Below are 17,387 nucleotides of genomic sequence, written 5' to 3'. Positions count from 1 at the left end.
TGTTCAGGTCACAAGTATTCTCCACTGATCAGCTTGATGCTTTTGTTACAGTGTATAAAATTCAAAGAGGGAGGCACCCAAAACCATCTTTAAAAACAAGACAATTTTATTGGTTTTTGCTCTTAAAATGACAAAATTGTTTCAAAGTAAACAATGAGCACCATTTGGCAATCTTTGAGAAGAACTCTAAAGATTCTGTATCCCAGCTGTAGCACAGTCAACAATTTAACAAAGGTGATAAATGCCTGTGATGTGTCGCTTCTCCAATGCCCTTGGATATATAAAAAAAAAAAGCAAACATTGTATTCCTGCTTTGGGGGGGGGGGGGGGGGGGGGGGTAAAAGGAGAACCCTACGAGTGATCTGTGCATAAAATACACTGTACAGTCAACAAATAAGAAGGGCAGAAAAGGTTGAACTTGAGATACACTGCTCCCTGCTGGCCACACCGACGTCTAATAACCTGCTAATACAACAGAGAAACAACTAAGCACACTAAACCCATTCACACCAAGGAGAGGCAGCTGAGATTAACACTTTTTTTTTTTTTTTTTTTTTAAGAATCACTGATAAAAATTTGTGTGCTTTAACATACTGTATTGCACTTTCCCACAAAACAGTGGAATAATTCACAGTTTGGTTGCTTGGTTCCCCACAGAGACTTTCCCTTGGCCATCAATGCATAAGACACAGTGGAAAGCTTTCCTTTTGTGCACGTTTGTAAGTCAGGTAGTGACTTTGTAAACTTGCTCATTTAAAAAAAAAAAAGTAAAAAGTCTAAAGATAAATTGTTAAGAAGCTTAGACTTATTAAAGTCTTATTCCTCACAGACTGAACACGGTAGCCCGTCATCCCATTTTCTCCGTGCAACTTCCCCGTCGCCGACCGACTGTGCAGCAGTCCGGGCTGCACCGCATGGAAGTCAGATTTACACTTAGAATAGCGGAACATCCTACAAGAGGAAAGTCTGGAGAAGTCACAGAGAAAACGCGAGAGACCGAGCACTTAATCAACCTGTAGCCAAAGAGGAAATTATCTCACAGCTCCAGCATAACACTTCAAAATAGCTTTGTTGACTCGCACGTTTCAGAAGCCATCATTTTGTCTCCTCTATTGGGGGCTTCACTGCCCATGTAATATGGCTTTGATTCACATTCGCCCTCTTTGAGCCATAACCGCATCTCAGGTTCGAGCCATTTTTTGGCTCATATGAACACACTTTCACATTTTGGGTCAGCGAACATCTTTGAGCAAAGCCCCCCCCCAACTGCACGCAGTCAAGTGCAGTCATCACCCTCGTCGCTTCGCTCTGTACAATCGATGTCGCCAGCCAGTGAAGATGGGACTATGCTGCACAATCTGAAGGGTGCGCATTTTGGCTCGATCTTATTTTTTTAAGAAACAAAAACAAGTTCAAAAGGTTTAAGTCACTGGATTTTGGACAGTCCACTTGCCAGCAGGAGTCTGAACGGGACAGTGGAGCGCGAGACAGTTAAGGGTAGTCGGTGGAGCCCTGCAAAGGAAGAGAATATAATCATATTGTGCACAATTGTAGGGTGGAGTGCTAAAAAACAGGGAAAATAGTGGTTTAGGTGAAACCAGAGTTAATTAATCATGGAACAAAAGTGAGCTGGGAGGCAATGGAAAAGAGTAAGTGAGGTGGCCTTAGCGCAGAGATGCTATCTGAACTGTAAGGAAGGGGGACTGTGTGTGTGTGTGTGTGTGTGTGTGTGGGCGCACATGCATGCTTGCTTGCTTTGCAGGCTTGTTTGTGTTGGGTGGAGGGCTAATGGGTGTGTGTGTGTGCTGTGAGGGGTCTAGGGCAGTGGGCCTGAAGGTCCCCCAAGGGAATCTGACTCTCCTGCTGTCCTTTTACACTTTCCTGTAAGAATTGTATTCTTTCTATCTGAGGAAAAGCGGCGGCCAGCCCACGGGGAAATGGGGCCGATGCTGGGAAACGCTGACAGCTATCCAAGTGCAGTCGATTTCAGCTCAAACTGCTCACGCCATGCGGATGGACTTTCATTTTCAAATTCGAAAACCACAACAAAAAAAAGACTACAAACCAAATGCGTGGATGAGTTCCCTCTGCACTGCCCACGTGACTGTCTTGATCAGAGAGGCGGAGGTGAGGCCAGCAAACAGCATGTTGTACAGGAACACAGCATAAAAGTTCCCAAGCCAGTTATAGCGGCCAAAGTCTCCCAGCAGATCGAAGCGGGTGATCCCTAAGACAGGCGAGAAAAAAAAAGCAAACCTTCATGAACCAAATTGTCAGGTTTGGGTTTTCACAGCAAACGCTACAAACGCCCTCTCGTGGCCATTATCAAAACTACAAGTGCAAAATGTCTGACTATTCTTGTGTGCGCGCGCGTTTCTTTACATCCTTACCAAGTGTACGTGAAAAGACCGGAAGCGCTGAGCTCAGGATAAGAAGGGAAACACAATTGGCAATCATCTGAAGGGCACAGAAAAATACAGCTGAGCAACAAAAAGTGTTTTTTTATTTGGTTACACAATACACATGGGCTCTTTGTGCGGCATACTAGGATTGGCATCAAGACATGTAATGGGATTTAAAGGACTATTCTGATTGTTTGCTTCCGAGCCTTTTCCACACATGGAGAAAAAACAGATATGAATCTGATATCTGTCAATGAGACCAGCATAAACAAATAGATCACATTTACTGCATCAGTGTGGGGCCTACTTCATTGATATATGGCGATTGATGACGTACGCACGTGTGCGTGCACCCCAACACACCAGATAAACGCCCACAGGCCAGTCAATCAAAACGAAAGCACAGACCATTAAAGTATAGTGTTTGTCCACTGAAACCACGCTTACTCAACTGTCAATCTACTACTACTACTACTACGACATGGAAAAATATATGCTACTTTGTCTACAGATGTTTGAACCGCGAAAATATAGTCGCTTAAAGCCGGCTTACGGCCATAGTACCCTGACAACGCCTGATCTCGGAAGCTAAGCAGGGTCGGGCCTCGTTAGTATCCCCTGGGAATACCATGTGCTGTAACCGATTGTAAGGGAAGGAAAACCCTGACAGAAAACCAACTGGTCCCGTAAAAATGACAGAAACCGCAATTGTGGCCTTACGCGCCTCATGAAACAGAAAGCTAAAAAAATAAAATCAAATCAAAAGGTAGCTGTAATATATCTCAACACGTCTTCGCGGGGACAATGAGGTGCTCTGAGACGGCGACGTTAGCGTGAAGCCACAGTCCGCACACTGGCTGTCAAGTCGAACGTTCTAAAAGCAATCCCCTTTCGTTGCTTCTCTCTGCATGACGTGCACACTCACGGTGGACAGCAAAGCGCTCTAAAAGCAGCCACGCCAGCAGACGACCCAAAGGGAATTTGCCAGGTGTAGGGAGAGCTAGCTAGCTAACTAACTAACTGAACATCACAATCGCGCCGGATGATGCGAACCCAAGTGGGCCCCAATTTAGTCACTTGAGTGTAGTAGCACATGCATTTTGGGCATCTGCGCATGTAGACTGTTTAAGGTGTTCATTGAATATAGACAATGATAGTGAACATGCATGTAAATATACGGTGGGAAAAAAAAAAAAAAAAAAAAAAAAAGTTTGGCACCTGTGTGAGGTTGGTATCCTGCGCACGAGGCACCAAGCCGGTGAAGAGAGGTGAACTATAGAATCCAACTACTGATGACACCATTAGATAGCTGTCTTTATTAAGGACAACACAGAAATTCTTGAGTTTTTCGAGCACGTACAAATACGGCATCACAAAACATAAAACAGTCCGCAGGTTACACAAGATACTGCATAATCATAATGCCATTGTATTAAAGGATACAGTATAAGGACTACTTGAACTGCTGCACCCAGTGAGCCAAACATGGAGAAGGAGGCCATCCCAAGGTGAGGATCCTGAATGCACAAAGAACAGCCATCATCAGTAGACATGCACCACTTGCTGCAAAACTAAATCTGGCACTCAATCCTTACTTCCATTCCTCTGGGCATGGCAGTCTCATCAAAGAGCAACTCCAGCACATTAAAACAGACCATCAGGACACACAACACCTGAAGAGACCAAAAAAATATTACACAGGGTCCTATTAGCTGCCTGAATAAATGGCTTAAGAGCCTGGGAGAACATAAATATTTACTGTGAGGGCGAGGAGCGCAAGCATAGCCAGTGGATAACCCAAGTTTCTCTGCCATGGCGAAGCTTTCCTCCACGTCTCTGTATGGACAGAAAGAAACCCATTCAAGAAAACAATGACTGTACATTAAAAACCGCTGGTGGAAAGGTCAAACACACCCAAGGCTAAACGCTTTGTTCGGACTGCTTGGTGCTCTTTCTTCATCGCCTCAATGTTCAGCTTGACCCAGCACGATTGAGGACTGCCACCTTGAAATGTATTTATTTATTATTATTATTATTATTTTTTTTTTTTAAATAATTTTTCTTTCATTTTAAAGCCAACATTTTGAGGGTGCTACTCACACTTCAGTTTCCTGGAGAGCGAGTCCTCCTCAAATGTGGTGCAGCTGAGGGCATCGTCGACATCTTCGAACAGCTGAGGGAGATCAGACAAATCAGTCGCTAAGTAGATTTTCAAGGCTCAACTGTGCACGGCAAGATTCACCGTGACATTTGTGCTCACTGACCCTGGCGACCGGTTTACATTTTCAGCAAGTTCACACATTAAACCAACAAGGGTGGGACTCAAAGAGTGGTACAATATTGTTCCGTTGTAATTCTTCTTCAGTTTTTGTTTTAAGATAAATAGAGGCGGGGCGTGTAATCCAGATGTCACAGCATATTCAAAACCAATATGTAGTGAAATGTAGTATGAATACAATGCTGTTAAAAAGTATTGGCCCCCTTTCAATTCTTATCTTTTTTTGCATAGTTTCTCCACTTAAATGTTTAAGATCATGAAACAAATGTAAATAGATAAACGGAACCCAAGGGAACTTAAAATGCTGATTTCGTTAAAGGGAAAAAAACAACAACTATTTAAAGTTACCTGGCCCTGTGTGAAAAAGTAATTACCCCCCTTGTTAAATTATGAATTCAATGTGGTTAATCACAATTTTTGGTTAATTTTGAGTGATCACACTGAAGTCTGATTAGCTCCAGACCTGTTCAATCAAGAATCTGTCCCGACAAAAATCAAGTCCGACAGAAGATCTCAAAAAGCTGCAACAAAATGAGACGATCCAAAGAAATTCCAGAACAGTCAAGAAATAAAGTAATTGACATCTGTCAGTCTGGAAAGGCTTACAAAAGCCATTTCTAAAGCTTTAGGATTCCAGTCAATCATACGCAGAGCAATTATCAGTGGTGAACCTTCCCAGGAGAGGCCGGCCTACAATGATTACCCCAACAGAACAAAAACGACTCATCCGGGAGGCCACAGAGGAACTTGGGACAACTTCTAATGAACTGCAGGCCTCCCTTGCTTCAGTCAAGGTCAGTGTTCAGGACACAACAATAAGGAAGGGACTGGGCAAAAATGGCTTCCGTGGCAGAGTTCAAAGTTCACTTCATATTTTTCTTTTCTTTAATAAATGAAATCACCATTTAAAAACCGCATTTTAAGTTCATTTGAGTTAGATTTGTCTGTCATTTACATTTGTTTGCTGATCTTAAACATTAAAAGTGGGGAAACTATGTAAAAATCTAAGAATTTGAGAATAGTTTTTCACTAAACTCTTATCAAGTATGGCTTTATGTATGTATGTATGCATGTATGGCCTTTTCACTCACCCGAGGTTTAACCAGCAGACTGCCTGTTACATTGAACATTCGAGACAGCCCAAAAGGTGTGCACACTGAGGATAGCAAAAACACACAGGCTATGTGATCAAATACATCAACAATAAAGGTGAAACCAGAATGTGAGTGAGACCTACACAGGAGCAGCAGTACTCCAAAAAGAGAGATGCCAGAGTACAAGTAGGGGAGGTAATACTCCCACAGGTCTGCAATTCACAAGTACAGTTGGGCAGACGTTCATGTAAAAAGTTGTCACGGACCAAATAGGTACAGTACATGATTACACAGGTGACTCACCATAGAGGCTCTTCCTGGCCATGTTGTCGTGGAGAAGGGCTGATGCAACCCACACAATGCCCAAAACCAGGAGAGCTAGCAGCAACAACAGGACGACTGCTTCATATACTCGTGCCATCACTCCCTTCACACATGACATTTGTCTGTTAGCAAGTTAAGTACAGGTGCCGTCAGGTTCAATATGCACTGTTTATTCAGAGATGCTCTATTACCTTTTTGGACCCGACAAATCCCTCGGACTCAGTGAAGAAGTAGGCAAATGGCATGAGGAAGACCAGGGACAAATTAGAGAAAAGGAACACCAAGTTCCACAACCCTGACAAAAGAGGCGGTGAAACGTTTGAGCATTAGGTTTCCTTGCAGTTCCACAGTACACCACTGAGAGGCATACTTTTTCTATTTGTTGAAACTACTCATGTCTACTAGAAACGAAGATCAACTTTTTAAGGTACAGTACAGTGCACAGTATATCAAAACAACGGGAGACACGCTTCACTTTTGGCCTTTAGGTATTCCCTTAAATTGTTTAGTTCATTGCAGTTTCTGATGCTTTGGAATATAAGGATCTGAATATCAAAATTACCATGGATAAGAGATCCATTGAGCCATTGCATGTAGTAGCTCTGTGGGAAGGTGAGCAGCACCTCATTAGACAGAATAGAGATGGGGAGAAGTAGCACCGCACAAACTGCAACTGACAGTGTGAATGTACACAACCACAGCCTGGGGGAGGAGATGAGTAGGATTGTTAGACAAAAAAAGTATTACTCTGCTAAAGTCGTGGTTTTTTTTATTTTTATTTTAGACAGGTCTGGCAGAGCAGCATAGGTGAAAGTCTAACTAAGATGGACCACATAGGCAAGATGACAGTGCCAGCGTGTAGGGACAAAGGGCAAATGAATACTAGACTGTTCCTATCACAATCAACAGACACACACACACACACACACACACACACACAACAACACACTCGACCAGACAATAAACTTACAGCATGCATCTCTCTCACACGGACACCAATCAACAGATTGCCCCGAGTCAGTTAATCGTTACAAGTTTTTCACTCACGCAATTTTGTTGACAGTTGCATCCTCAATATCATCTGAAAGAAGGGACAGCAACACCTTTCATTAATTTAATATTCTAAACAAAATCCTGTTTCTCAGTTTAAAGAGATCATTTTGAATGCATCTTTAAAAATGGAAATAACGTCCGAGTCTTTATTGACATGACAAATGCAAAACTCTGAAGGTGTGTGAACTCCAACCTCCTGTATACATAGCGGATGTATGAGGTTATAGTTATTAGTAGTTAAGTTAGCGTAGCGGCGGTCCAAAGAGTAATGGGAAAAAAAGCAAAAGTTGTCACTGGCCTCCAAGCGGGGCGTGAGGGAGGGTTTTTTGGAACATTCTGTCCAAGTATGTTTGGAGTCTCCAGTAAAAGTTATTATTAAAAAAACAAAACAAAAAAAAAACAGCAAAACACTTCATGCCCTTACATACAGAGAATTCTCCATATTTGAACCCCATGAAAGAATAGAGATTCAAAATTGTACCGTATGAACAAGCGATATACATATGTCTGGGGAGCAAAAAAGAAGTTATTGACTCCTTAACTCTCACAAACAAAGCCAGAGCATAGCATTGCTCATTTGGTATTTAGCTGCAGGGCTACACTGCTCTGTATGGGTTTGTGTGCAGGCACATATCCACAACACATAATTAAGTCCACAGCAGAGCATAGAGACCTAGCCTGTTGGACATCCTACATCTGCTTTCAGTGAAGGAAAGTTATTGAATTGGTTATGTAACCGCCTGCCCCGTAAACCCAAAGAAAATGGAAACAGGATTTTTGCACTTCCACAACAAAAACAAACACGCAAACTTAGTGCACATCCAAGTCAAATCCAAAACAGCAATTGAAACCATTATACCTCACACGTGTGGAATTGAAATGTTGCCGATCTCTTTTTGAAATGTTAGATGAAATGTAAAATGTCAAAACACAACACTATGTTTTGATCACAAGTGACAAGCTTATGAGCTAGCGTGCGAAAGTAACGAAAAAGTGTATGGCTCTACTTAGCTCGTTCTCGTATCAAACTAAATTCAAATACAGCGACAGAAGCTCAGTTATTTGTTTACAAAAAGCTACTCAGTCAATACTGGCTAATATTCCTAACAAACCACTGACAAATGAACTAAAACAAGAAGTAGAAATCCACCAAACTAAAAACAGGGCTAGACATGACTTCACAGAACCCAATACAACACTGCTAACGATCATCTCTGACTATCATGATGCTGAAACACTAACAAATGCTGGACAAAAGCCTTCAACTTTGTGATTAGCTCGTTGGAAAAAAATGTCAAGATGCTTTCGTCAATGTAAAAGGAGCCTGAAGCTACACGTCTGAAGTTCAACTTGGTGTTTATCTTGGAACGACATTCTTCACCACCCTTTCCTTGTCTTGATCCACATGGGTACTGCCTGGAGACAGAGTTGCATGACACCAAACACACCTTCTGGACTGTCAGTGTTCTATCCACACGCTCAGCCATGGCAATATGCACACATGGGTTACATTTATATTCAAGCAAACATTGCAAAGTCCTATAGATAATAATTTAGAACTGTATAGTACTGTGCATAAGGAATAACGTGCATGGCTGGGTTTTATGACATTTTCTGTGCCTGATGAATGTTCTAATCTATTGTGCTGAAAATGAGACTCCATCTTCTTTCAACACAGCAAATAGACTAAACCTTGTATCGAAGATAGTGAAGAACACCTGTGCTCGCTTGAAAAGTACAGCCTTTGGATTCTGTGCAAAAACTCACCCCAACTTTCCTGTCTAACTAACAATTCTACTCTTGCGTGTGTGTCATACTTTTGAATTTGTACATCGACTTTCAAAGTGCCTATCAAAACAGCTTTTCCCTGTGTCGATGGACTGTGTCAACGGGACCAACACGAAACAGGGGGCAGAAGGCAACCCACAAACTTCCCTGCTTCAGAGGGGAATGGTGGCTGTGTGAAAGGGAACAGTGGAAAGTCAGGAATGAGGGATAACATTGTTTCGGAGATTTTTTTTTAATCTAAAATACAATTAGTTTTCCTTGGCTGCAAATGTATACCCTATTGTTGGGGAGAGAAGCGAATTGCAAACAGCATTGGCTCCCCTCCCCCCCCCAAAGATGGGTGCTTTGCAGACTGGTCTAACCCCAATGTAGACACATAGTTTGAGGGTTTTATAACATACTCCCTGTCAATCAGCGAGCAAAGACTCCTAATGTGTCCAAATGATCAGGAATGGTTAAAGAAAGGCTGTGCATCATCTCCGCATAATGCCAAAATTTAAAGAAGGTTTCACTTACCAGTGACAAACTCTGCAGTCTTCTTGAACCGTGCAAGTATGAGGTAGGACATTACGTAGAGGCACGTAAACAGGAGTACACAGATCTGCCCAAGACACAGAAAGACATGACATTTGAGGAACAGCCACTACAGAAAGGGAATAAAGTATACAAAATGCCCTGTACTGTACTTTCATAAACGACACATTTTTGCTGACTCCAAGCCTTATTCAGGTAACGGATATATGACACCGATGTCAACAGAATCCAGAGGAACAAAAAGACAGACGCACATTTATTAGTCTAGACAATTTTGTTTTGTACATTTTAAAACACAAACGTGGACTACACTAAAAACAAAACAGCGGTAGACCGAGTATGTCCGCAAAGGCTTGGACAGACAGATGGAGCCAGAGGATTATCACCTCATTATAAGATACGACCTCAAAACGGGTGACAGTATTGTACAAGAGAGCTTAAGAGTGAAACGAGGGTTAATATACCAAGTAATGATAGGCTGTTTGACATAAGACTGTCAAATATGTAGGTCAAATCTATCGTTCATGCTCTGTGGGGCTGATGAATCGCATCATTGAACCCCCGCAGAATGAGGAATACACTTGTGTTGGTTTAAGAAACAGGCCTTAAGAAAAACTTCTGCACATCTTTAAGAAGGCCTCTAATTTGGTTAGGTGCCTAAGGGAGAACTGAAAACCTACAATCACCTGAACAGTGTTTAAACACACTCAACTGGATTTCCAAATTTGTCTCTCACCGGTTTCGATCTCACTGAATGACAAAGAAGTGACCTCATTACAGCAAACAAGCCTAATATCAAGTTTAGAAATGCATCCTAATCAAGACTGTGGAAAACAGTCTGTGTGGCTGCAGCATACTGTATGTAGGCATCCCGTTAAACTGAACACCAAGTTCCCACATATATGGCATGATTGACAACACTTGGTAGGACAGATAAAGTATCACACAACAGCTACAACAGTACTTTCCATGATTAAATGTCTGTAGTCTTAACAATGGCCATTCACAGCACAAAACAAAACTGTTCTTTTGGTAAAAACAAAATACAAGTAGTAGGGAGATAGCATTTCATTAGACTAATGAAAAAATCGAATTGGGTAGCTTTAAACAGCAAGAAATTAGTCTCCGACTAAGGTAAATTCAGTACTGTAGCTATTGTTGCTTTCCATGTCCTGATTTCAAAACATAACAGATTTATAAATTCTTATCACAGGTGGTAGAAAAATTAAGCCATTTTGACAAGTCACAACATTTAAAGAAATAAAACAAAAGCAACAGGATTATCTCAAGAAACGGCCAAATATCATTACTGGGGTAAAACATTTCTGGTGTAGCATAATAGCGTCAGTGGAACACACTCAAGAGTAAACGTTTTGCAGAGCTCTGATGTTTCTGTAGGAAACTATCACACTATAAAGCGAAAACATTGGCCACATCTAAACTAATTATGGAGACAGTTTATGTAAAATGTTCCAACGTATGACTGTTTACATACAGTGAAAGATTGTTGCGGGGGCTGGACCCCTCCTTTGATTTGAGGGGCATGACGGTGACCCACTTTAGAACAGAGACAAATGAACACAAAGGAGATGACATCTGTGAAATGTGTGGTGGACAGGAACAGGAAAACATTCTTTGCTTTGTGTAGTTTAAAGTAGGATGGGAATTTACAAGAATCCACCGAGTCCAATTCCATTATCAATCTGATTCCTTATTGATTCTCATTGGGGGAGAAAATGAAGTAATACAAATGATGTCATCATTATACAGTAGATATCATTATATGATATGATGATTCTGCATAGTGCTGTGCGATACGGTCAACATTTTATATCCCGCAAACATGCAAACTCCACACAGGCGGGGCCGGGATTTGAACTGTGAGGCAGATGTGCTAACCAGTCGTCCACAGTGCCGCCAATAAAAATATTCAGAGGCAAAACATCATTCAAAATAACCAGGTTTCAAGGATTGTACATAGTGTACTAAATTTTAAATGTAGTGTAACATACAGGCCCCTCCTTGAGCTGTCACCTTATCGTGGTGGAGGGGTTTGTGTGTCCTAATGATCCTAGGAGCCAAGTTATCTGGGGCTTTATGCCCCTGGCAGGGTCACCCATGGCAAACACGTCCAAGGTGTGGGACCAGACAAAGCACAGCTCCAAAAACCCCTATGATGACAAACTATTCAGGACGACGTTTTCCCTTGACACGGGTCACCGGGGCCCCACTTTGGAGCCAGGCCTGGAGGTGGGGCTTGAAGGAGAGCGCCTCATGGCCGGGCCACCCATGGGGCGAAAGGGTAACGTGGGTCCCCCGTTCCCATGTGCTCACCACCTGTGGGAGGGGCCATAGGGGTCGGGTGCAGTGTGAGCTGGGCGGTGGCCGAAGGCAGGGACCTTGGCGATCTGATCCCCGGCTACAGAAGCTGGCTCTACGTGGAATGTCACACCTCTGGCAGGGAATGAGCCCGAGCTGGTGTGTGAGGTCGAGAGGTTCCGACTAGATATAGTTGGGCTCGCCGCCACACACAGCTTGGGCTCTGGTACCCAGTCCTCTCGAGAGGGGTTGAACTCTCTTACACTCTGGAGTTGCCCACAGTGAGAGGCGCCAAGCAGGTGTGGGTACTTATTGCCCCCCCCGACTTGGCGCCTGTACATTGGGGTTCACCTCGGTGGACGAGAGGGTAGCCTCCCTTTGCCTTCAGGTGGGGGGGTGGTCCTGACTGTTGTTGTTGTTTGTCAGAATCCCCTGTCAGAAGGAGTTCCAACTCCCGCCTCCAACAGAACTTTACCCACGTCCCGGGGGAGGCAGGGGCCATTGAGTCCTAGTGGACCATGTTCCGCGCCTCTATTGCCGAGGCGGCCGACCGGAGCTGTGGCCGTAATGTAGTCGATGCCTGTCGTGTCGGCAATCCCCGAACCCGTTGGTGGACACCAATGGTGAGGGATGCAGTCAAACTGAAGAAGGAGTCCTATCGGGCCTTTTTGGCCTGTGGCAGCTGATGGGTACCGGCTGGCCAAGCGGAATGCAGCTTTGGTGGTCACTGTTCCAACAACAGGGGCAATCAGACTCCTCAGCCTCCCCGGTAAGGTCTTTTCAGGGGTGCTGTGCAGGAGGGTCCGCCGGCAAGTCGAATCTCAGATTCAGGAGGAGCAGTGCGGTTTTCGTCCTGGCCGTGGAACAGTGGACCTGCTCTACACCCTCGGCAGGGTCCTCAAGGGTGCATGGGAGTTCGCCCAACCAGTTTACATGTGTTTTGTGGACATGGAGACTGTGTTCGACCGTGTCCCTCGGGGAGTGCTTTGGGAGTATGGGGTACCGAACCCCCCCGATACGGACTGTTCGGTCCCTGTACGACTGGTGTCAGAGCTTGGTCCACATGGCCGGCAGTAAGTCGGACTCGGCCAAGGCTGCCCTTTGTCATCGATTCTGTTCATACCTTTTATGGCGTAGAGGGGGCCCGGTTTGGTGGCCTCAGAATTGCATCTCTGCTTTTTGCAGATGTGGTTCTGTTCACTTCATCAAGCAGTGAACTCCAATTCTCACTGGAGCGGTTCACAGCCGAGTGTGAAGCGGCTGGGCTGAGAATCAGCACCTCCAAATCTGAGACCATGGTCCTCAGTCGGAAAAGGGTGGCATGCCCTCTCCAGGTCGGGGATGAGGTCATGCCCCAAGTGGGGGAGTTAGAGTATCTTGGGGTCTTGTTCATGAGTGAGGGAAGAATGGAATGGGAGATCGACAGGCGGATCAGTGCAGCGTCTGCAGTGATGCAGACTTTGTATCGGTCCGTTGTGGTAAAGGAGGAGCTAAGCCGTAAGGCGATGCTCTCGATTTACCGGTCGATCTACATTCCTACGCTCACCTATGGTCACAAGCTGTAGGTCAAGAAAGAACAAGATCCCGGGTACAAGTGGCCGAAATGAGTTTCCTCCGCAGGGTGTCTGGGCTCTCCCTTAGAGATAGGGTGAGAAGCTCGGTCATCCGGGAGGATGTCAGAGTAGAGCCGCTGCTCCTCCACATCAAGAGGAGCCAGATGAGGTGGCTGGGGCATCTTTTTAGAATGTCTCCCGGATGCCTCCCTGGTGAGGTGTTCCGGGCAAGTCCCACCGGGAGGAGAACCCGGGGACGACCCAGGACACGGTGGAGAGACTACGTCTCTCAGCTGGCCTGGGAACACCTCGGGATCCCCTCAGAAGAGCTGGAGGAAGTGGCTGGGGAGAGGGACGTCTTGGCTGCTAAAACTACTGCCCCTGTGACCCGACCTCGGAGAAGTGGTAGAAAATGGATGGATGGAAACATACATTATTGTTTAGATCCACCGAGCGAACACCAAAAATTCTCAAATAAGCGGGAATAAACTGTCAATAAATGTTTTGGGGATTGGCTCACCCTAAAAAAAACAACAACAAAACAACAACAACAAATCTGCGACTAGGTTAATCTGCAGGTGCCAAACCACGAGTATGCAAGGGTCCACTGTAACATTTCTTGCGAGCGATGCAGTCAATCAACGCAAGAGGAATCGATAAGCAGAATTGTCAGGCGAGGAAACAAAAACAAACCAAAAAAAACTTCTAGTAATAGAATTACTGGGAACGGGTTCTTTTAATTTCCCAATCATAGTTTAAAGTCTGCGTCACCAAATCTCCTTTTGCGTGTCACGAACAGCACGTGAGCTCCCAGATCTTATTGTGATTCCCCCCCCCCCCCATCAGACATCCTTCTTGATCTCTCTCTCCAGGTACAGGGTGTGGGCGGCTCCGGAATCTACTTCAACAAATTACTACTAACATTCTCTTTGGTACATTGAGTACCTCTCACGAGGAAGTAGAGTTCTTGGTCGTGTGTTGTTTCTGTGTTTTTGTCACTTGTTTTCCATTAAATATGTGGTGGCAAACTGAGGCCAGGAAACCCCCATTTAGTGGTACACTCACGATAGGCAATGCAAACCATGCTTGGTCATGCTTGACACCTAAAGTACAGATTTGTTTTGGTTTTTTTAACCAGTGTGAGCCATCCAAGGTGTACTCAAGCGTGATTGGACTAGGTAGGCTTGGGTATGACACTGACTTCTACAAAAGCACACGTTTTACTGAGTGGTTAGCCCATGTTGCACTTTAAGCAAAGTTTTTACAATCAAGTCAGCCATACAGCCAGTCAGCAAATTATCCTTGCTTGGTGTTGGCTTTAGTTTGTGTTAATGTTTGAGAAGAAGGTAACGCATTACAATTACACGTGAAAAGCGTGAGGGAGGAAGGCAAAATACAGGAGAGAATCTCAGTCAGGAATGTGGGAAATATGCAAACTCTACATGGAAAGGCCAGCCAGCTGGCAGGTTCAGCTTCAGAACTTGTCGCTGAGAGGAAACAGAGCCAACTATGTCTAAATGAATTTAATCTATTCATAACAAGGGTAAAAATGGACATTCACTTCCTGGAATAAAGTGCTACTATTATTGTGTGTAACTGGAACTGGTGGTAATTAGCGCAAATTATTTCACTGTGCTATAACGTCATATTGCAATGACAAATTCACTTGAGAGTAGACACTATCTACATCAAAAGGCGCATAATGATTAATGAACTGTATTATAATTAATGTCTAATAAATGGAAACTGCTGTGACCACAAGAACTATTAACATCACTACGGTTGCTTGTGTTAAGAAGCCAAGTAATGTACAACCTTGAATTAGATATCATATATCTCCAAATGTGTCAAACTATGCTTTGACTATTTGAAAAATTACAAGGAAACAAGATACTTTTTCCACTTATAAAAATCAGTCAAAGCAGCAAACAATTATATTGCAATTAAACTAGAAGTCCTCACTTGAGTGTCGTCATTATAGAACACTGGCACATTTATTACTTTGGGGTCCGCCAAGATGTGGGTCATTCTCTTTTTAAGACGCACTCCTTTTGTGACCCACTAGCATAGTATCTGCTCTTCACATACAGGTATAATTTTTCTTCGGGTGGTTGTCGCATACTTAAGCTATTAATTTGATTTATAAACAGTAGTCCTTGACACAGAGAGGACTCAAAACGGTATAAAACTAATAATACTTTAATCAATGAATACAATTTTACATGTATAGTTCTGCAGTTTTTCCTCTAACTTTATTGAGCCAAGGCACATATTTTCTTCAGTGGCTCTCACTGGGCCTGTATAGTTGAACACATTGCTGATATACTGTACTCCATAACCATAACTTATTCTTATTACAACAACTTCATCTTTTGTTATGAATGGCAACGGGTTAATTGTACCTTCTGCCATCTAGTGGAATTGTTCTGGCCGTCAATATATATTGCTGGCACAGGTAGATGAACAAAGATAAATACATTGGTGCTATGACGTAAGACTCCAATGGCTTACACGTTTCTCAATATACGAGCAGTCACTTGAGCAATATTTTGTCTTGAGTTACGAGCTAAATTTGAGAAACAAGTCCACTTGAGACCCCTACCGCTCGTCTGCTCGATGGCGACAGCACACTTCACAACATCCAGCCACCATCAATTCACATTGGTTTCCTTGCAGGCGAAGGAAAATGGCAGTTGTGGGCAGTAATACGCCATTAAACTGGTTTGCCAATAGACTCCACAAAAGAAGAACAAGGAAGGACAATACACTACATACAGTTGTACTTTGTGTTTGCATTTTCTGAGTGTGCACATTATGTGGGGAGCAGACTATTGTCTTTTTATACAGTACAATACTGTGAAGTACAATATTTCATATTAAAAACATGTTTTAAAAAAATTGTTTTTGAACAGATTCAATTAATTTGCATTCATTTCAGTGGGGAAAGATGAGAGTTTAGAACAAATTAAACTCGAGGCATCATTTTTTCTTTCTCCTATTAGAAGTGAAAGTGGTTGGGAATAACTGCTGTAGTACTGTGTTGACAACATGGTATCTCGTAGTACCTTTTCGGACTTAAGGGTCATCTGTGTGCCCTGCTGGAAGTGTGGCTCATATTTATCAGCACATGACACAAGTAAGGACAAACAGGAAAAGAGCAGAAGTGGTGTCAAAAGCAAGAGACGATGGGGACACGGAGCCACTCCATTTCCTATCAAACCAGCTGCATCCGCGCGCACACACACACACACGCACGCACGCACGCGCGCGCGCGCGCGCGCACACACACACACACACACACACACACACACACACACACACACACACGATAAGGCGCCCGGTCGAATTCACTTAGCACTCACATTTCAAACATCGGTTAAAGTGAAAGCTTAAAAGGGCCACGCAAGCGATTCTGAATGGCTTAAAGTGAAGCAGCTTCATGTGCGATAACGCATTTTTTGTTTGTTTGTTTGTTTGTTGTCCTTATCATGGAAAGTTCCGTGAACACAGCACTTACGATGGTCTCCCGGACACGGTTGTGGAAAAGTTGCTCCCTAACCGACACGTCGTCCGTTTCCATCCTCCGACACCATAACAAAACAAAATGTCGGGTTCAGAAGCCCTGAAGCTGGCGTTGTCAAAAAGTTAAAAGACGGGGCATCTTGTCAGGAACGCCGCGGTCGGAATGTGTAGCAGCCGCGGCTCAGTGTGCTACTACTAGCACGCTGCTACTCTGCTCACTTAAAACCCGGGGGCGGGGCTAATACTCAGGTAGCTGTCAATCATCATCATGCAACTCCACTTCGTTACAAAAGATGCGGACGTGCGTTGACTTCACACCAGGGCCCGCCCGAGCCAATGCGGAGCCCTGGGCGGCATTTTATGAGGAGCGCCCCTTCATTTGCGATCACACGCTTCAACAACAACACATTTAGCAAGTAAAATAGTATTTAAAATAAATTAATGACTATAATTTAACAAGAAGAAGAATCATCTTTATTGTCATGAACATTCATGCATGAACACGAAATTTGGTCTTTGC

At 43.8% G+C, this 17,387-nt stretch overlaps 1 protein-coding gene across 1 annotated transcript; it reads right to left on the bottom strand.

Moving 5' to 3' along the window:
* Window positions 1-84: 84 nt before the first annotated feature.
* lmbr1l (limb development membrane protein 1-like) lies at window positions 85-17,148 on the bottom strand. The gene is made up of 17 exons (XM_061774473.1): window positions 16,863-17,148; window positions 9,456-9,540; window positions 7,146-7,179; window positions 6,661-6,800; window positions 6,290-6,393; window positions 6,078-6,201; window positions 5,918-5,986; window positions 5,772-5,836; window positions 4,503-4,575; window positions 4,317-4,406; window positions 4,162-4,238; window positions 3,998-4,075; window positions 3,846-3,919; window positions 3,621-3,711; window positions 2,391-2,457; window positions 2,066-2,227; window positions 85-1,512 (listed from the first exon to the last, which is right to left on the bottom strand). The coding sequence occupies exons 1-17, from the start codon at window positions 16,923-16,925 to the stop codon at window positions 1,427-1,429; spliced, it is 1,482 nt and encodes a 493-aa protein (XP_061630457.1). The 5' UTR covers window positions 16,926-17,148; the 3' UTR covers window positions 85-1,426.
* Between the last annotated feature and the right edge of the window lie 239 nt (window positions 17,149-17,387).

Source organism: Phyllopteryx taeniolatus, chromosome 1, assembly GCF_024500385.1.
Source record: "Phyllopteryx taeniolatus isolate TA_2022b chromosome 1, UOR_Ptae_1.2, whole genome shotgun sequence".
Classification (NCBI taxonomy): Eukaryota; Metazoa; Chordata; class Actinopteri; order Syngnathiformes; family Syngnathidae; genus Phyllopteryx; species Phyllopteryx taeniolatus.
This window is presented reverse-complemented; position numbering and strand designations above follow the sequence as displayed.